This window comes from Cheilinus undulatus, linkage group 11 (assembly GCF_018320785.1).
Source record: "Cheilinus undulatus linkage group 11, ASM1832078v1, whole genome shotgun sequence".
NCBI lineage: Eukaryota > Metazoa > Chordata > Actinopteri > Labriformes > Labridae > Cheilinus > Cheilinus undulatus.
Genome location: NC_054875.1, coordinates 43,125,715 through 43,146,509, shown reverse-complemented (window position 1 = coordinate 43,146,509; position 20,795 = coordinate 43,125,715). Strand labels below are relative to the sequence as shown.

Sequence of the window (20,795 nt, the reverse complement as noted above, 5' to 3'; positions counted from 1 at the left end):
AGGTCTCTGCGACCCACTTTTAGGAACCCGGCTCACCAGTTGAGAGTCACTGAGTTAGATTAATTGCCAGCTAATAAATAAGCCAAAGAAACAGACTATTTACATCCAATACCTCTCTTTTGACAGTCCTCTCTCCTCTTACTCCCCGTTTCTGTTTACTAATGACCAGGCCCGCCCACAGATTTGGCTGAGCCCCTAAAAAACCCAGCGAATAGACCCTCCCCAGTTGTTATTTATTGATATATCAGTGCATGTGTGTTGGATCAGCAGTGTTGGTGCTAGCGTCCTGGCTAACAGTTACCTTATTTTGGACCTGAAAAGTGTGCCGAGCGATTATTGGGTTTTGATGTTCAAGTTACCTATTCATGCGGCTCTTTAACCCCTGTAATCACTGTTTCTGCCCATTTTTCCCAAGTCTTTTTTAGAATTTTTCTCCACCTGTATACCATATTTTTTAACCACTTTCCACCATTTTCCCATCCGTTTTGACTTCCTTGATCACTTTCTTCTTGGCCATTCAGGCCATTCTTGGTCTGCTTCTCCTCTATGTGTTTTTATCATGCAGAGAAGTACCGGACAGTATTCTTTGCGTTCTCAGGACCTCTTTTTGCTCTACGTCCCAAACGCTCAGACAGAAATTGGGAAAAGGGCTTTTGGGTAGTCTGCACCCTCAGCCTGGAATCAGTTGCAGAATGACTTGAAGCTCAAGGAGCTGGTGTCCTTAAATGTTTTTAAATCTAAAATGAAAGACATGGGAGCAGATTCTATAGGATGTTGATGTTTTAACTTGGCTGTTTGAACAATTGAGATATGACTCATAGATGATTTTAATCCAAAACGTTGTATTTTGTAAATTGTACTTTGTCTCTCTTTGTATTTCCATCTGTAACTTTGTGTTTTTGCTGCTGCCTGTCTTGGCCAGGTCTCCCTTGAAAAAGAGGTTTTTAATCTCAGTGGGACCAACCTGGTTAAATAAAGGTTAAATAAAAAATAATGTCCATAGAAACCTGAAAGAAACTACCTGTAGCCATGGGGAGAGGATAATTTTGTAAAATTTTTGCCATTCAGTAGCTTGGATTATGTGTTTTGGGAATAGCTGAGACAAAACAGGGCTACTGTTGCATGTCAAGAAATCAGTGAAGAAGTTGCACTGCCTGCATTGAGGAATATTTTATTTAAAAGACACATGAATGAGACAACAAGTTAAGCTAAGTCCTTTAGTCATTCAGGTTGCATTTAACTGACCCTTTTCAATCCTTTTGTGTGGCCTAACTCACCTAAATGTATTAATATATTTAAAATGGCTAAGATGATCCGACAGCACTTCATATTAACTGATAAATCAGGATATATTTAATTCCGGGGAAGTAAATATGACTTGTTACCTCTTGGCGAGTTAGAAGTTTGGTTGCTAAGCTAGCACGCAGCTATACCATTTCTCCAAAATCCACAGTGAAAGCTCCATGTGTTTTTTTTTTTTTTGTTTTTTTTTAACATAAGCTTGTGGAACAAAAATATAATGGAGGGGAGGGGTTTCTGGATACCACGGAGATTCCCTTGGGAATGAATGGCCTTCAGTTGACTTGCCTTCACAACCACCTTTAAGAAGAAACAAGCTGATGCAAAGCTGCTTTTAATTTGTAGTCTTTGAATTAATTTGGACACCACTAGAATAAGGTCACATTTAAATGTTGGAAAACTTGAAGAGTTACATATTTTCACCACCCACAGTCATGAGGAACCTGCTGTACTTGAAGAAAGAGCAAACAAATATTGATGGAATTTATTGTCTTTGAGAGAGCTGATGTTATGCATACATACATCCTTCTAGGCAAACAAAAGCATGATATTAATTGCACATATGCCAAACATAAATGACTTACACCATTAGACACTTCCGTTACATTAGACGACACAAAGTGCTGCAATCAAATTAAAAGCTAATCGACTGTGATTTATGAAAACTGCGAAACGTACCACAAGGACACATTTGCACAAAGACACCATTCTGCCACCTCAGATGCATTTGTTATTGTGAACACTTACAATCAGGTCCCCACAGAGCAGTAAAGATTGTGATTTTCCCACATGAATACCCAAATACATGACAAGTTAAAATATGTGCTTTAGTTTAACATATACAGTAGCGTAGTTTAAGAAATCTTCAAGTGCAGTTTGTTAAAGAAATATGCTAAAATGTTATATACATTAAAGTACTTTTATCCTTAATATCTCATTCTACTCTGCATTTCCACAACTGTGTGATTTTCCTGGTTTAAACTGGAAAAATAAAACCTTTATAACAGTGTTTTTTTATGTTTCTGACATATTAATCTGCTGAAAGCAAAGCATGCATCCGTCCATTATAAAAGCCCAGTATGTCAGAGATAAGTCACATTAAACATGTGTAGAAAAGGTTTCTCACTCATATTGCTTTACTTGTCAAGACGTCTATATGACCAAAAATATATATATTTATCTCACAACCTTGCCATGCCTTATTTCCACCACCAACTCTTTCTCACACTTGCTTTGTTCCTTCAAGACTTGTTGATCTTTGAATTCATAACAGTAGTAAAAACAGAAAATGTAGTTAGAGATGGGAGTGGAAGGAGAGAGAGAAAGAGAGAGAGCGAGAGAGAGAGAGAGAGAGAGAGAGAGAGAGAGAGAGAGAGAGAGAGATACAGATTGAGAAAGAGGAAGAGGAAGGGAGTCTGTACAGGTAAACTTCAGTGTTGCTTTTGGTTTCATTTGGCCTTCTCAGCTGCAGCGGCTGCCTCCGCCTGGACCCCAGCATCTGTGGAGCCGCGCTTCTGACCCTGAAACATGACAGAAAACGTGTTTAATAAGCTTCTACTTAAGCCAGCAACACACAACAAGATAATCTGCCTGATTTTTAGGTTGATTCCGACCTTCTAACTGAGGCCCGATTATTAAGTCACCAAGGGTGGAAAGAATACAAGAATACTGTGCTCAGGTAAAAGTACTGTTATCTTGATTTAAGTTACTTAAGCAGAAGTAACAGTAACTGCCGATTAAATCTACTCAAGTAAAAATAAAAGCAAAAAGTATATCTTTTAATGTTCACTCAAAGTCTGGAATACTGTTATATTGAATACTGTTGGATGTACTGGGGAAATGACAGAACCAGATGTGTCAACAACACCAGATGTTTCAACGTTGAGCTTTTTTGAAATGCCTGTTCTAAATCAAACACACCATAATGCATTGAAACAACATTAAGTCATGATATTAGATCATTGCCGTAAATGTCAAATCTTGCTGATAACTCTCAAGGCATTCTGGGAGATTTCACATTACACTTGATTTATTTTGAACCTGTGGAAAATCCCTTTTTGAAGGAGCATGTAGCCCTAGGATTTCACCAGGCCCCTCCCTTCAAAGAAGGCATGGGACACCCTACCCTTAGAAACCCCTAAAAACATAGAAATAGGGCTATGTGGAAGTGGTAAGGGTCAACTTGGAATTGCACTTCTCACATACTAAGCATCTTTAAACGCCATGTGGTACTGATAAAACAAACCAGTTTACTGTAGTTGAGAGAAAGCCCTTCCCTAAAAGTATACTTAAGTAAATACATATTTTAAAAAGTACTTAGCAAAAATACTAGAACAAAAAGCTACTCAGTTACAGTAACTTGAGTAATTGTATTTTGTTCCTTTCCACATCTTTGTCACATGTTGCTGCTGCTCGATTCAAACCTCATCTCTACTATTCAGGAAATGAAAAAAAACACAGCCTGTTAAAAGACAAATTCTGCATTATAACGTTGATATTATCCTTTCTAAGCAGTCAGTTATCAGTGTGTGTTATCTAATTATTATTTTACCAAAATCAAGTTAAAATGTAGTAACAAGGTTTTGGCTCAATGAAAACTGTTACAGGGAATTTGACTCTTTCAAAGGAACTCTGCATGTTAAGACATGTTGATTTTATTAAATGAACACCCATGCCTTCTACATGTACCTGTGTTGTATAAAAATTACCCTAGATTTCTATATTTTGGAGAAAGTTTAAAAATAGATTCACATGAAAGCTGCCATTTTTGTGCAATGTATTCTGGTAAGTCTCATTTGGATTGTACTCACCTTGATCTACATGACAGTAGTTTCTTCTGTATTGTCCTCATAATATACAGATTTGAAACTAAGGACGCAGCAATGTGTCAGTCTAACATTAATATCAGTCCTGTTTATAATTATCAGCATAATGATGTAACCTGACATGCCAGATGTTTCATATCTCCATTGCACGGATATATTTCACATTCATCTGTGAAACCTCTCACACAAAGGTTTGGGAAGGGGAGGACTTTTCAAAAACTTCTTGGACGGTGATTGGATAACCATTCTGTCTTTCACGTTCCTGATAGCCCAATCAGAGCAACAAGACAAAATGAAGTAGCAGACCTGTGCAGCTCTAGTACTAGCCTTAGCTGTAAAGGCTAGTGCTGCCACAGTTTAGTAAGCAGAGCTTGTTGGTGGCTAAAATTCATGCCAAAGCAGATCAGGAGAAGATGAAACATGTTTTCTCTGCCATGGTAAGCTCTGGGTGTGGATTTTTACTTTTGTTTCAATAAAGAAATGTGGTGTAGCTCTGATAAAACTGCTGCTGTGGCTACATCCAAGCTAGTTACTCCATTTTACACACCGGTTGACACTACAACAACCCCTCCGTAACTCTTGCAAACTCATGCTGAGGCAGGTCAGCAGAAGAGCTTGTGGCTTCCTCCTTGTTCTCCTCATATGATGCTGATTGGTCAAGACTGTTTCCAGGTCTGACACAAATGTTGTAGACTGGAGCTTTGCAAGATGTATTTGCCTGATGACAGACATGAAGTCTGACAAATCTGTCTGCTTTGCAAGGTTACAGACAATGTGGCATGAACAGTTTCCAATATATCTAGAATATCTAGCTGCTGAATCAAATAAAATATTTTCTTTACTGGGCAGAAGAATTGACCAGCTAGCTGTTTTCATAGTCAAATGGGAAAGAAAATGGTGGCCTACTAGGACTCTTGCAACAAAAGAAGTGATAAAATACAACCATCAGAATCAGCTAATTGTCCTGTTGAATATCAGTATTAGTGTCTGTCCTAATTTACAATCAACCAGTGCATCTCTATCTGAAAATAAAGTTTTTAAGGAGGGAACTGTACACAAAAGGTACTAATGTGATATGGTTTCATCCTTAAAACCTTCCCACCCATGTGGGAAGAAGAACAATGCCTCCAGATGTTGTCACTACCCAGAATGCATTGCACAAAAATGTTTGCTTACATGTGTTTTTCCACCTGCACTCTTATGTAAATGTGCAAATTAGAAATTGTATTTTTTAGTATGTAAATGGGGAGTGAGTTGTATGACACTGTAACTGTGTCTAAGTAAGAAAATAAAAACTAAATTGCAAAAGAGAGGAGGTTCAGGCTTTCTGTCAACCTCATGACAGTACTGGCAATACTTGCACTGGCTTGTGCAACATGTGATAGGTAATAGTAGCTGGAGATTTATTCCCCAGTACATTGAAAATTAGCATTGCACTGCACTGTAAAGGTCTTTTCTTCTTGCACTGCATAAGAGGGAATATTACTTTTCAGCACCCTCAGGTATTTCAAGTTACTAGTCAATACTTCCAGTAAACTTTGAGTTATGTGTTTATGTGAATATATTACTGTACCTGTAATTTCACTTCTGCTTGAGTCAGTTTCAATCATAGTGCACCTTACTTGAAGATAATAATCTTGTACAATTTCTGCTTAAAACAAAGTGTTGCAAACAACTTAGAGGATGTGTGACTTAAGGTGCACTGCACTGTTAAATCAGATCTGCTGTTATTACTTAATGAGTTGCTGCTGCCATCTAGTGGATATTTCTCAAATCAAAGCAGATAGTGATATGAGGGTGTCGATAAACTCTCCTTACCAGATTTTTAAAGAACTTGTGGATAGAGTTTCTCTTCTCCAGCTTGGGAACAGGGGCTGCATCCTCTCCAGCTGGTGGTGCTGCTGAAGCCGGTTTGTTTTCTACTGCTGCCTCTGAAGACTTGGCTGCTGCTTTAGGTTCCTCTTTGGCTGTCTGGGCTGTGTCTGCTGCTGCAGCGGGGGCAGGGGTCTCCTTCTTTGGGTCAGCAGCCTGATGTTTTGTGAATGAAAAACTGAATTATTTCCATCCTGGAGAAGCAGTAGATTTAAAGTTCTGCCCACATCTTTTCCTTTGTACAGAAGCCCTAAGCGGACATGCATCCACACATTTAATTCACCCCTTTTTCCCATGATAATGAGGTAATTTAAGTCCTTTCCTTAAATCTTAAATTGATTTGGTTTTCTATGGAAATAAAAACGGCAGTTTTCTTATTATTCTTATTATATTCTCATTAGAATAAAACGTGACTGGTGTCTAGGCTGGGCAACATGCCATCAATGCTACTATTGCTCATGCTGATGAGGTTAACCAAGTAGGGATGTGATAATACACTCAGTTCATACCATTCACTGAAAGCTATTGGGTTCACAACAGCACAGAAAGCTTTCAGCTCTTAACTTTGTGTAAAAGTGGTCACTGAAACTGTAGCTAAGGTTGTATCACCGTCCCAAATCCTAGAAAAAAAAACACACCTATCTATGTATAATGAACTCCATGGCTCTTGCACACATTTAGACAGCAGGGGTTCTGTCTGCTTTAGAGGTAGGATTCTATCCCCAAGACTGAGCCTGTCCTGACATGGCCTATGGCATAGAACCTGATTGGGCCAGGATTCTGACCTCTCACCTCCGGCCCCGGGCTGGGTCAGACTTGAGAGTCGCAAAAGACATCCTGTCAGACATACACTACATGGACAAAAGTATTTGGCCAAACCTGTTAATTATTGAATTCATGTTTTTCAATCAGACCTGTTGCCACATGTGAATGAAACAAAGCACCTAGCCATGCAGTCTCTATTTGCAAACATTTGTGATACAAAATGGGTCATTCTTCAGAACTCAGTGACTTCAAGCGTGGTATTATGATGGATGCCATGCTTCTCTGTTTGGCAGATAGGTGAGTCTGGCTTGGCAGATGCCAGGAGAACATTGCATGCCTGACTGCACTGTGCCAACTGTAAAGTCTGGTGGAGGAAGGATAATGGAGCTGTATGTCAGGGTTTGGACTAGGCCCCTTATCTCCAGTGAAGGCCAATCTAAATGCTTCAGCAGCGCAAGACATTTTGGACAATGTTATGCTTCTAACGGTGTGGAAACAGTTTGGGGAAGGCCCTTTTCTATTCCAACATGACTGTGCCCCAGTGCACAAAACAAGGACTATAAAAGACGGGTTTTGATGACATTTGTGTAGTAGAACAGAGCCCTGAACTCAACCCCATCAAGCACTTTTAGGATCAACTGGAATGGATATGAATAAATAATTCTTGTTTTGTAATACTTGTTTACAAAGCGCTGAATGGCCTTGCTCCTCAGTACATCAGAGACATGCTGATAAGTTATACACCAGTTAGAACTCTCAGGTCTACAGGTAGTGGCCTTTTAACTGTTCCACATATAAGTTCCAAAGCAGGGGAGGCTGCTTTCAGTTTTTATGCCCCTAGTAAATAGAACGTCCTGCCTGCAGACCTGAGAAGGGCTCCAACATTAAATACTTTTAAAAGCAGGCTGAAAACTTTACTTTTTGCATCAGTTTACAGTTAGATTTCATTGGCTGCTTTCAGTGTGCGTGTTTGTGTGCATGTTGTGTGATCTAATCTGTGTGGATAATTTTGGTGTACATGTTGAGCTTTACTTCTGCTCAGAAGTTGTATTTTGTGTTCTCAATTTGCAATACAATGTTTGCTGTGATCACTTGTTTTTGACTGTGAAGCACATTGTGTTGCCCTGTGTATGAAAGTTCTATATAAATAAAGTTTGATTTGATTTGATTTGATAAATGGAAATCTCAGGAAAAACTAGAAATTACTCTTTATCACGGAAATACAGAGTAAATAAAAGGCATGGATGCATGTCCGCTTAGGGCTTCCGTACCTTTCTGCTCATGAAGTGCTGAAAGGCTTTGCGATGAAATCAGATGTAGAACTGAAGAAAAATATTAAGATGTTTCAACCAGGCAGTTAGGATCAAATGACACAGCAACGTTATAAGGGATCATCATCAAAGCACTCTTTTACTTTAGCTGATGGTAGTTTTAGAGCAGGTTTCAAACCAGATGTATTAAATCCACTGTACACTGGTTAATTAAGCAGCTCAGATTATCTGGAGCTATAACTTTACTATATTTACCACTCCAGCCGTTCTCCTGAGGAACCGAACTCCACTTGTGGAGGCTGCCTGGACTTTTGAAGTCATGTTGTCTAACAGTACCTCAAATTCACATTCATCTGTTACTTTCTGTTTAGTAATTCAATCACAATTCATGCTTTGAATTTCAGGTATTCTAGAGACCAATAAATGCTCCTTACTTTTGGCTTGAAGAGGGAAAGGAAAGCTGACTTTGAGGCTGTTTTCTTCTCTTCCTGAACAGGTGGCGGTGGCTCCGGTTTTGCAGCAGCCTCCAGAGTGCCGGCTTTCGAGGGATCCGCCTTCTTTTGGGAAAATAGCAGAAGAAAAAATACGAATCACGATCCATTTATGAGCGAAAAGCAAGGCTGTCATTGAAGCTGACAGAGTGAGGGCATGGAGCTGCCACCTGGGAAGAGAAAGACGAGGTAAGATGAGGGAAAAATCCAGCATCAGAGCAGGAAAGAGGCCGACAAACCTGATAATAACCAGTCCCTTCAAGAGTCAAGATACCCACGCCGTCATGCACAAAAGTCAAGAATGTTATCGTCTGTAAAACAAGGATAGGAAGTTTTTCCATTCAATATGACCTTAAAGGAATAGTTCAACACTTTGGGAAATATGCTAATTGGCATGCTTGCTAAAAAAAAAAAAAAAAAAAAAGAAAACTGGTACAGTTTCATATCTTAAAAATGAGGGAGGAGACAGTTAGCCTAGCTTAGCTTGGCCTAAAGGATGGAAACAGGAAAGTAGTAAGCTTGGTCCTGTATTCAACCAATCTTACTGTTTGACATCTACTTTCATGTTTGATTTTTTTTATTTTGGACTTTCAAAGCCAAATTCAAAAGGAAAACCAAAAAGCTGAGGCTTTGTGGGTTAAACCATGTAAATAAGAAAGCTTGGAGGTGCCAGTGGGCAGATTGTTAGCCTAAGACATGGCCAGCTTTTACCTTGATTTCACTATTTATGCTGTGTTTAGCTAACTAGTTGCTAACTGCCTCGTGCATAACAAAAACATGCAAGAGCAAGAAGGCAAGTAAGCTAACTTTATTTCCCAAAATGTGGACATCCTTTAATTTACCTCAGTCTCTATCTCTGGTTGTGGTACTTCTGCATCTGCAGCAATCTGCATGGAAGAAAATTATTTGTTTCCCAGTTGATTCAAGGTCTTGCAAAAGGCAATAAATTACAAGCTGACCCGTCTGTCATGATGGAACCAATATATAGATGTATAAATCAAAAAATAACTCGTCTTTAAAACTGCAAATGCCAAATTTTCTGTGTGCAAACTTCAGTAAATGGTTCAGCGTAATATTTGGTTCAGTGTAATATTTGGTTCGTCTTGTACATCATGTCAGAGGTGCCTGTAGAGAGAAGAAAATGAAGAATTAATATTCCCGAGCACTTCCTGCTGATTTACCTGCTCCTCTACATCGGGCTGTGCCGACTCCTCCGCTGTCTCGGGAGGTTCAACAACATTTTCACTCTGAGCAGATGCAAATTAATCAGACATTAGAACATATTGGTTTTCTATAACACAAGACCAGAGGAGTATCCTGCTCCCTAAAAAGACAAAACCCCAGGACTGAGATCTCTCCTTTGATTTACCTTGACTTCTACAACAGGCTCGGGTACCTCCACTGGTGTCTCCTGCAGAGCAAAATTACTTTGTTATTCTGAAGAGATGCAAATGAAGATAGCATCTGAAAATGCTGCAATTTAATGTAATCCTTCAAAGAATCCAAGCAACCATGACAAACCCACATGAAAACACATTTAAGTCTCTGAAAGCAGCTGTGAAGATTAAGCACAAGCTCTAGTTTACCTGAACTTCTACAATTATCTCAGCCACCTCCTCTGGTGTTTCCTGTGGAGCAAAACTACTTTTTTACTATAAAGAGATGCAAATAAGGATGCTTTAATTCAGTGTAGACTGCTGTTTGTAGAGGTTTGATCAGTGCACAGCTGTAATCTTTCACACTTGAATTTAAAGCGACTGTTTCAGATTTAAATGCATTCATATCAGTCATTGTTATCAGCTAAATTTAGAATTTTTTTCTCTAGTTTACCTTTTCTTCTACTACTGGTTGTGCATCTACTTCTTCTGTTGGCTCTGGATTCTTGATTGTCTGTAGGACCAGCAAGAATTGTTAGTAATGTTAGAAAAAGCCAGAAAAGAAATGATTGTCCTCGGAAATAAGAGAAGTTTTGCCTATGTCATATATTTAGATGTCAACTCCAATTTCCACATAAAGCAACTGCGCCGCGATCCTCTGGTGAATCGTACTGTGGAGCAAATCGCTCACTCTCTAATCTATCAGAGCATTTCCACAGCTGGTGCTCCAGACCGGCAGCGGCGTGTGCCTGGAGCACCACTTTGCTGTGCTTCAGGTGTATTTTCAGCGCCAGCCACTGCCAAACTGCACCAATACCCATCGATCAGAAAGCACCAAAAAGGGAGTCAAAAGCATAAAATATCTGGTTCTTTCAAAATACAACACAATGCACAGACTCCCAATCACAAATCATCACTATATCAACATTACATCTCAGGGTCACCGAGAGGTCAGTGGGTCACAGAGCTACAATGGTGCCATTAATGAGGAAAAGTTAACTTTTGAGGACATTTAACCAAATAATTTGACATAAAACCACAGATCCTTTAAACAAACATTAACTTTTTAACTTCCTAATGTACACATCCAATGGCGGAAGCAATAATATCATGGACTTATACCGGAAAGGATGATGAATTAACCCCAAAAGGTAAAATAGTCCGCTACTGACATACTATTCCTGCGTGAATTTGCAGTTCTCCTGTGATCTCTTCCTGCTGATCAGGGCTGCGCTCCACGGCGCAGAGCTCTAGACTCGCTTCCAGTGGGCGAGGTTGCTCTCCTTCAGTTTGAGTAAACCCGCGGCACTTCGGTGTGCGGCGCAGTCGTCCTTTGTGGAAATTACGGGTTAGAATGACAATAAATGCTGTCTGATATGTACCAGTTAAAGGAAAATGGTGCTAAAGCCAGGGGGAAGTTAGGTTAGCTTAGCATAAGACTGGAGGTGGAAGAAAGCTGTTGTCTCACTCAAAGTGCAGATACACAATATTTATATTACATCCAGAAAATGAAAAGTAAATATATGTAATTTGTTTAATTTGTACAAAAAGCTTAAATTTTAAAAATAGCATTTTTGGGGGTCACCTGTTGTTACTGTTTTTCATTTGTCCTATTTAGACTTTCAAGGCACAATATCTATAAAAGGTGGCCAGATTTCACATCCATCATCTGGCAGATCCATCTTGCAAAGCTCCAATCTGAAATAATTGTGCCAAGTCTGAGAAAGGACCAAACCAATCAGCGTTATTTGAGGAGAATGAGGCTACTACAGGCAGGGTGTAGTAGTTTTACTGAAAGCTGGTAGCAATGGCTGTAGACTGTGTAGCATTTAGTTTGGATATAGCTATAGTATAGCGGCAGTTTTAACCAAACAGGACAACATTTCTTTTTTAAATCAAGAGAAAAAACAGAACTGAGAGCTCTTCATAACTGAGATGATGTTTTTGCACATCTACCAACTGGCCTCCGCATGAGTTTGATCCGCCAACAAGCTTCAGTGTTCATAATCTACAACAGCGCCTGCCTGTCAAGCTCTTCCCCCAACCTGCTTTAGCAAGTTACAGATGAGGTTACATACTGTAACATACTGTTATACTGTAAGCCGGTATGTGCGATAGCTGCCGCTGGTGTGATAATTAGTTTGGATGTAGATGTAGTATAGCCATAGTTTTATCAGAACTGGGCCACATTTCTGTATTAACCCTTAGAGGTCCACAGCTATTTTGCCATGTTGTTAATACTTTCTTTTGACTATATAAACTACTAAGAAAAAGTATGCCATGCTCAAGTTTGGTATCATTCTTTCTGCACTACCTCAAATTTATGAAATGAAAACTGTTTTAGCATTAGATATAGGACCTCCAAACCAACGATATATTGTCTTTTTTCAACAAGAAATGACAAAATGCTGAAACACTGAAAAAATTACCAGTGCCATTCTTGTACAGTATAGTCCCCTATGTGTAAAATTTATTTTTATATCAAATTCAAATAAACATATTTTTTGTTTTACTTGGCCTATTGACATCAAACAAAAACTGAAAGAAAGCTTAAACATCATGCTTTCCAAACAAAGTCATTGCTAAGCAAAATGTAGTTTACTTTTCTTGCTATCATGTGACAAATATAGCGGATGATGAAATCACACGTGTCTGATTATGGACCCCTAAGCGTTAAAGATCCACTCTGAAAGCTTCTCTTTTCAGAGATGTTTTAGACTTCTCCAAGCGGGCCTCCGCATGAGTTTGATCCACTACAGAAACTACAGCAGTGCCTGTCTGTGGAGCTCAGGTTCCAGAGCTGTGCACACGTACTGCCTTATTTTGTCTTTTCGCTCTTATTGGCCCATTAATATGACAGAGAGAATGTTTGTCCAATCACCTTCCAATAATTTTTTTAAAGTCCTGCCCTTTCCAAACACTTTGTATGGGAGGTTTCCTGGATGAAAGTAAAATATATCCTATACGGTGGATATATGAAACAATCCATCTGGTGTGTCAGGTCACAACATTTACTTTGATCGTGATGTCTCATCTTTGCTATGAATGTCATGATCTTCCAGACTCCATGTCTGCTATGAGGCGTATCACCTCACAAAGTTTCAAGCTGATACCCTTGTTCTTGCTCAGAGAGTAGTGGGAGCAATCAGCATCATCTGAGAAGAACAAAGGGGTAGCTGTGGTGTTGTTTGGCTTCATTGCTAGCCAGTTAACAACTCTAGGTGTTTCTTTATTAAGCTTATCCTAAGCCTGGTATAAACTGTGCAATTTTGGACTGTCCCAGATAATAGATGGCCAATCAGGGTGATATCTTTGACATCACATCTACATCACACTGTGAGACAGGTTGACAGACGGCTGTTGTCATGGTCTTGCAACCAAAAAAAGCCTGGGATAAAATTTAGGATGACCATTTCACAGTGTGACTGCTGCTACGATTTACATCGACTAACCAACCAATAGGAATGCAGCAAAGAAATGATGTAACAATAAACACAACACAGCTGGCGCTAACAAACAAACCTGTTGGGATAAGAATGGAGACGATGCAAAAACGCAGAAGTTTGTGGGATTCCAACAAGGAGGAAAATCTCTAAGCACTCTGAGGAAATAATGTTGGGAACCACTGGTTTGGGCACTAGCCAAACTAGCTATTTCACCATGTTTCATGTCTTTGTACTTAACTAGGCTAATTATCAAAGGGCAAAAATCAATGTTCTTCCAAACATGTCAAGCATTTTTGATTATGAACTAATCACTTATATGTTTTTTTTTATGCTGGGGGGAAACAGTTGTGGTCTTATGAAGATATTTCCAGGGAAATCTCTGGCCAAAGTCACACTGGTACTGCTAACCTATTTCTCCAGGGTTAGCTTAAACAGGATAAATACCCTTGATTTATTTTTGGAGTTTGGTATATTAATTAGTTTCTGCCACCTCCAGAGTAACAGCACTTGTTTAGTTGATGGTGGAATAAGCAATGGTCAGTTTGAGAATGCAATAATCTACTGTACCCCTGCTCCAGGCTTGGCCGAAGCTTTGGCTCCACTTGAAGCGCCTTTGCCTTTTGATGCCTTGACACCTAGTAGTACCTCAAATTCACATACAGCATGTTTCACACGACTTTAAAAACCCAAACACAGAGCAACATGCACTCACAGAAGGTCTACATAAATAATCTTTTATCTCTCGTTTGCAGTTTGTTTACCTTTGGACGGAAGAATTTGCTCAGAGTATCTTTGGCTGATTTTCCTTTTCCTGGCTCGGGTTCTTTTGCAGCAGCTTTTGGTTCTACTTTCGGTGAGGATTTGGCAGGTTTTGCTGCTGGCTCTGCTTTGATTTCCATTTTCGGTGGCTCTGGAGGAGGTGGCGGTGGGATAGACATTCCTTTGGGTGCTGCGGGCGGTTCAGAAACTTGTGCAACCTAGTTAAGAGAGAGCGGGTGTTAAAACAATACTGTGCCGTAAACTTTTCAAACTACCGACAGCAACTTTTAAAGATACACAGTAAGAATTATAGGCGAGTACTGCAGACATCCAAAGAAGTACTGCAGATCTAATAAGCATGCAAAATGCACAATTAGCAAAGAAGTGGCAGTTCATAAAGTTAACTTGAGCCTGCAGTGATCAGTACATTTTTATCCTCACTGCACGATTTGTAAGACAAATCAAAACTCTTTAAAGGTAATTTTCTCACAGTAGTAGTTGCATCTGGTTGGCTCTCCTCTGGGGGCTATTTAGCAACAAAAATAGGAAGCAATTAGAGCAATAGCAGTTAAAATGAAGCAAAACAAATATCAGCATGGCTTGTAAATGCTTAGGAGAATCTAGCTCTTGTTAAGACATAAGATGGAGCAAGGGACATCCTTAATTTGACCAGAAATTAACATAGATGCAAGCAAACTATGAAAATTCTCTGCATTTCCAAAACCTGCAATATAATATGTATGATATAATGATGGGTAATGGAAGTATGTGAAACCAATAAACACATAGTGATAGTGATAAATGAACAGGATCACTTTCATTATGCCTTATTAAATGAGATTACCTGATCTTTTGCAGCAGCAGGAGTAGCTGTTTCCTTTTTTGTTGGTTTAGTGGGAGTCACCTGTGCAACAAAAAAAAGAAAAATAGCCAAAATTCAACAACTTTTCAAGAACCAGGCTAGAAGACAGAAAAGAAAAGGCCCTTTGAAATGTTGCTTATTCTGCTGCATAATGTATATGCATAGCAATGACGCTGCAGGGTTGAGGAATCAGAATCAGCATGTCAAGTTGATGTAACAGGCACAGAAAAATAATTATGTAGAATAAACAGAAGCCTTTCATAAAAGCAGACATAGGCCTTTATGATACACTAACTGAGGCCTACAGAGTGCACACTGAGGTCCCTGACAGAGCACATACAGTACATGCGCTGTCATTGTGACAGCCATTGTGCTCCGGAGATGGCGTAGGCCTGCCCTCGCTCTATCTTCACAAATCTCAACTTCCAACAGCACAGGCCTCCCTTGTGAGCTCACACTATGGGTTGAACAATAGGCCGCCACATTCCCGCATGTTCAAAGACTTGATTAGCATGGGGCAAGGGCAATGGTAACTCTTTAAAACGGCAAGAGTCCAAAAGACAGCATGATGAAGAGGAAATACAATAGCTGCTTGTTGTACGTTTACCATCAGGCTCTGTCATCATGGCAGATTTTAGTCATGGATACCTTTACTGTCATAAAACCACAGTTTTCCCACCAATTTTGACACAGAATAAAATAAATAGCATTAAAATATAACTGGTTGCTTCCTTTAAATGTTCTTATCATACTTTTCCAGGAGTATTATTTAAAAGTCACAATTCCAGGGAGGTTCAAACAGGAATTGGAATATATTTAAACTTTTCGTTTTTGCAGCTCTATTTGCAGCGAAAATTACAAGAAAATATCTGTTTACTAAATTTTGAGCAGTTCTTCACTTCAATATTGCCCAAAGCAGTCTAATATCACACAAGCAGCAATTTCATTATCAAAGGCATTCAAACCTACACTTTAAAGTTAAAATGGCATCACTTACTAGTGTTTTGAAGAAGTTCATAACTGGATTCTCTTCTGGGATGCTCTCCTCTGGCTCTTCCTCCGGTTGACTGTTCTCTGTCTCTGGTTCAGGAGCTTTTTCCTCTTCTGGACTCGGGTCTGGAGTTACACTTTCCGGCTCTGGTTCTGGGGACAATTCTGGCTCTACGTTAGCTGCGTCCTATACACCATCACAAAGAGTTAGCCCTTCAGAATTATGTTAGAGCAGCGGTGCTGATATGCAAGCAGTGAGTGTCTTAATCGCAGCATTGAGATGGGAGCACAATTCCAACCATGCCTCTGCCTACTCGGGGCATTGTCAACAATCAGCCTTTTATTAATGTGTCTGTCCCACCCCTCACTCATTGATATTCAACAATGTGTGAGAGTTATGCCCTGTGAAATGCTAGGAAAATCAAATACGTAGCAGTGTCTTTAGGGTGAAAAATGTATTTATGGATTTAAAAAAGAAATTGACCAACTCTGATTTCAAGACAATTTTGAATGAAGCCATTTGCTTGAACTGTCCTTCAGTGTGGCCTGATAAGAATATTGTCAGTCTTTGGTGAAAGCAGATGCTATTTTAACAACAAAACACATGGTTCACTATAAAGAGAAAGACAACTATAAATAATGTTGTAATTTTTGGCAATGGTTGGCTTGTACATTTTTTTAAGTATATCATAAAAACAGTTGCTCTTCTGCATTAAAACGGGAAAGTATTTAGTTATTTGTGTACCCTTTACTAAAATGTTGCTTCATAAGATACCCCATTCTTTTAATGTTTAATAAAGGCCTCTGACTGCTCCTCTGATATTACCCTTCAAGATAACATAAAGGCTAAAAATAGCCTTAAATTAAAACATTTACCCATATAATTGAAACTGCAATCTTTAAACCCGGCCTTTCCCAAACATCAGTATGCTGCAGCCTGAAAATCATCTGGGGCCAACCAGAACCCATATCTATCTTTAATGTGTCATATTTTTGTTTCATAAATGGGAGATTTCAGGACAAATGTTTTGCTTTCAGATACACCAGTATTATTCATAAAATGGCTGTAGGGTCACAAAGTACAATTACTGAGCTCTTACCATTAAGTTTGTTTAAATCAGGTATCTGTAAGGTCATTTAAATTGTCTTTTCTTATATATATATTTGTAACCATACTTTGTGGCCCAGCAAACTCAAACAAGCTTTGGGGCAAAAGCAAATTTTCTTTGTCAAACCAAGGTTTTACACTGTCCCATGTTTTTAATTGCATGTCTCCTACTACTAAAGCTGAGGAATAAAGATTTTCTCACGATGAAATTTTGTGCAGTTTTCAGAGCTCCTGCCAGGTTTTTGGATGTTGTTTTCAACACTACTTAGGTTTTAGAGAGTATTTTTTTAGGATTAAATTTCTGTTCTTTATCCATGTGACCTTATACTTGGTCATATTTTTCTTTTCCTTTTCAATTCTGATATACAATTTTGACAAATTATGGCTAAATTGTGATAAGAAAGAGAAATTTCCAGTTTTTAATTCAAGATTTTATTGGAAAAAAGTTTCACTTCTTTACAATGTAAACTGTGTTTAAGATAAATACTAAGATGCTTCACATTGTTACAAAAAAATACAAATTATCCTACATTCCAGCTGCATTAATACCTCATATTGTTAAAGACATGACATTCCAAAGAGGTAGATGGTTTCTAAAACAGCAACACTTAAAATAAGTCTTCAAAATTTATTGCACATATTTATTGCACTCAAGAATAGTAACTGTAATACTGTATCTCAATAATGATCACCCTAAATCACCATGCTTGTATAATGAAATAGCAACAACTGATGTACAGACAGACTGCAGACCAGCATGTAAACTTTTCATGTCTAAATTCATAGCAGGGACATGCTCAGTCCTTTGTGTACTTTGTCAGCTGAATATTAAATCTGTTTAGTTCTATTTGGAGTCTCCATCCACAATCAGATTCAACATCTTCTGCAAAGATACCTGCTACAATCTTATGGGAAGTGTCCACTAGAGAATCTTCAGCTGTTTTGAAGCTTTCCATTATCTCCTTGCTCTTTTGCTTCTGCTCAAGAAAGCTTGCATTTTCTACAGAAAAAAAAATCATTAGAAATGGGGCAACAAGATTCTCAACAAGGTCCTTCTGGATCAAAAAGCTATGGCTCAGACTCATCCTGTTGTGCCGTCATAGTTCATCAACTTGTTTGTCCGTAATGTCATCTTCTACTAAAATGACACTGATTCTTAATAGTTCTTCTTCTTTACCAAGAGACCTGTGGCTTCTGGTTCCTGCTCAGGAAGGGTCACACAGTCTTCTGAAGATTCTCAAGAAAATGCAGGATTTGATTCAGTTTGTCTTATACATTTAGCATATGCTCCATCTGTTTCTGTAATATCTTCCAATTGTACCTCAACTGGGGCGATGAACTCCTTAACAAGGTCCTCTTGGACTAAAACACAAGGCTCTGGCACCTCCTTGGCATCCATCTGTGGTACATCTGATGGTTTAAGTGCTGCAACAACAGATGAAGCATCTGCTTCTGTTAGAAGATCTCCCAATAACACCTCAACTGGTGCAGGAATCTCCTCAACAAGGTTCTTTTGGACTAAAACACAAGGCTCAGGTTCCTCCCTGGCATCCATCTGTGGCATATTTGCTGGTTCAACTACTGCACAAACAGATGAAGCATCTGCTTCTGTTAGAAAATCTCCCAAAGACACCTCAACAGATGCAGGAATCTCCTCAACAAGGTCCTCTTGGACAAAAACACAAGGCTCAGGCTCCTCTTTGGCATCCATCTGTGGCATATCTGCTGGTTCAATTACTGCAAAAACAGATGAAGCATCTGCTCCTGTTACAACATCTCCCAATGACACCTCAGCCGGTGCAACAATCTCCTCAACAAGTTTCTCTTGGACAATAACACAAGGCGCGGGCTCCTCCTTGGCATCCATCTGTGGCACATCTGCTGGTACAATCTCTGAAACAACAGATTGGGCATTTGCTTCTGTTACAGGATCTTCCAATGACACCTCCACCGGTGCATGCATCTCCTCAATAAGGTCTTCTTGAACTAAAACACAAGGCACAGGCTCCTCAGCATCCATCTGTGCCACATCTGATGCTTCAAGTACAAGTTCAAGCTTCTCAAAGGTTGCTTCTTCAGCCGATTCCAATGTATCCTCAAGATTTACAATGAGCCCCTTGGCTAAAGGTCGCTGCACAGGAACAGAATAGGCAATGTTTGTACGTATTGGTTTAATGCATTCGAAACTGACCAAAGTTGGAGCAACTGTTTCTTCAGAAGCTTCCTCCAAAAGTGCTTCAACTGTTGTGACATTCTCAGGCAGTTTCTCTTGGACTGACCCACAAGGTTCAGACTCCTCCTTTGCATCTGTCTTGAGCATACAATCTTGATTATCTTCAGGTTCCCCTACTGTGCTCTCAGTCACTTCAGTCTTTTCGGAAATAGCTTCAACATCTGCTTCTTGTAAGCTTTCTGACTGTACCATAAGCACTTTGGTTTTTTGTTGGTCTTCATGAAGACTTTTACTGTCCACAACCAGCTCCTCGGAAACGATAGGAATTGTTTCATAACATTTTACTGCAACCACAAATGCAGCTGCATTTTCTTCATAGGTGTCCTCTAAAAGCTCTCCAACTTCAGTGATATTCTCTTCTCTAAATTCCCCTTGCACAGAAACACAAAGCTCTGACTTTTCCCCAACTTGCATCCCTTGCACATTATCTTCATTGCCTGTAGGTTCCTCACATATGTCTTCAGTAACTTTGAGATTCACTAAAATAGCTTGACCAGCTGATTCTAGTGTGGTTTTTGGTTGTTGGGTAAGAAGGCTTGCACTGTCTTCCACTGGTTCTTCAGGAATGAGTGGATTTTTTTCAGTTGGTACAATACTTTCTAAAGCAGATATAGGTGGGCAGGCTGTTACTTGACTATCCTGCATCAGCATGTGCATTGGGGTGAGGACCTTCTCCACAAGGGGCTCTTGGACTGAAACAGATGGCTCCAACTCTTCCTTCGCATCTGTCATGGGCACAGGATCTTGATCATCGACAATTTCCCCAACGGCACTCTCAGTAACATTACCCTCTGAAACAGCCTCAACATCAGATTCTGGCTGGTTGTCTGAATGTACCAGAAGTTGGTCTTCAAGAAGATTTGTACTGTACTTCACTGCCTCCTCGAACATGATAGGAGTTTCAGAACATTTTACTGGAACCACAAATGGAGCAGCATGTTCTTCGGCTGCATCTTCTAAAAGCTCTCCAACTGGGGTGAGGCACTTCTCAACGACTCCTTTCTGGACTGAAACATAAAACTCTGATTCCTTTTCCATCTTTGGCATACAGCCTTGCTCATCTGCAGATTCTTTGTCTTTTTTTTCAGAAACTTCAAGCTTTGCTGAGGTAACCTCAACAACTGATTCCAGTATGTTCTCTATCTTCAGAATTAGCCCTGTGGTTTTTGGTTGCTGGGTAAGTTGGCTTGCACCGTCGTCCACAGGTTCTTCAGGAACGGCTAGTTTTATTTCAGCTGGTACAGTACATTCTGGCACAACCACAGACAGATGAGCTGTGTCTTGATCTACTTCTGGCAGCACTTGCACTGGGGTGATGACCTCCACACGTTCCTCTTGGACTGAAACACATGGCTCGGACTCTTCCATTTGCAGCCCAACTGATTGCTCGTGTATAGGTTCCTTGATGTTCCCATTAAGTTCAAGCTTCTCTGAAATAGCCTCCACAACTGATTCCAGTGTGTCCTCCAACTTCAACATGAGCCCTTTCATTAGGGGT

At 39.6% G+C, this 20,795-nt stretch overlaps 1 protein-coding gene across 11 annotated transcripts in view; it reads right to left on the bottom strand.

Annotated features, from left to right (window-relative positions):
• Positions 1–1,622: 1,622 nt before the first annotated feature.
• The window catches only part of bcas1 (brain enriched myelin associated protein 1), a 26,459-nt gene continuing 7,286 nt past the window's right edge, over positions 1,623–20,795 (bottom strand). For 3 of the 11 annotated variants that reach the window (XM_041799377.1, XM_041799383.1, XM_041799378.1), the window contains 13 exons: positions 15,964–16,143; positions 14,949–15,008; positions 14,595–14,630; positions 14,107–14,322; positions 10,354–10,413; positions 10,110–10,151; positions 9,893–9,934; positions 9,705–9,770; positions 9,366–9,410; positions 8,467–8,589; positions 8,288–8,368; positions 5,943–6,152; positions 1,623–2,819 (listed from right to left, as the gene is read on the bottom strand). In XM_041799377.1, the coding sequence (XP_041655311.1) occupies positions 2,748–2,819; positions 5,943–6,152; positions 8,288–8,368; positions 8,467–8,589; positions 9,366–9,410; positions 9,705–9,770; positions 9,893–9,934; positions 10,110–10,151; positions 10,354–10,413; positions 14,107–14,322; positions 14,595–14,630; positions 14,949–15,008; positions 15,964–16,143 (1,233 nt within the window). In that variant the 3' untranslated portion in view covers positions 1,623–2,747. Of the gene's footprint in view, positions 2,820–5,942; positions 6,153–8,287; positions 8,369–8,466; positions 8,590–9,365; positions 9,411–9,704; positions 9,771–9,892; positions 9,935–10,109; positions 10,152–10,353; positions 10,414–13,912; positions 13,991–14,106; positions 14,323–14,594; positions 14,631–14,948; positions 15,009–15,963; positions 16,144–20,795 lie in introns of all 11 variants that reach the window. The other 8 variants (XM_041799379.1, XM_041799382.1, XM_041799381.1 and 5 more) reach the window with 8 other exon arrangements.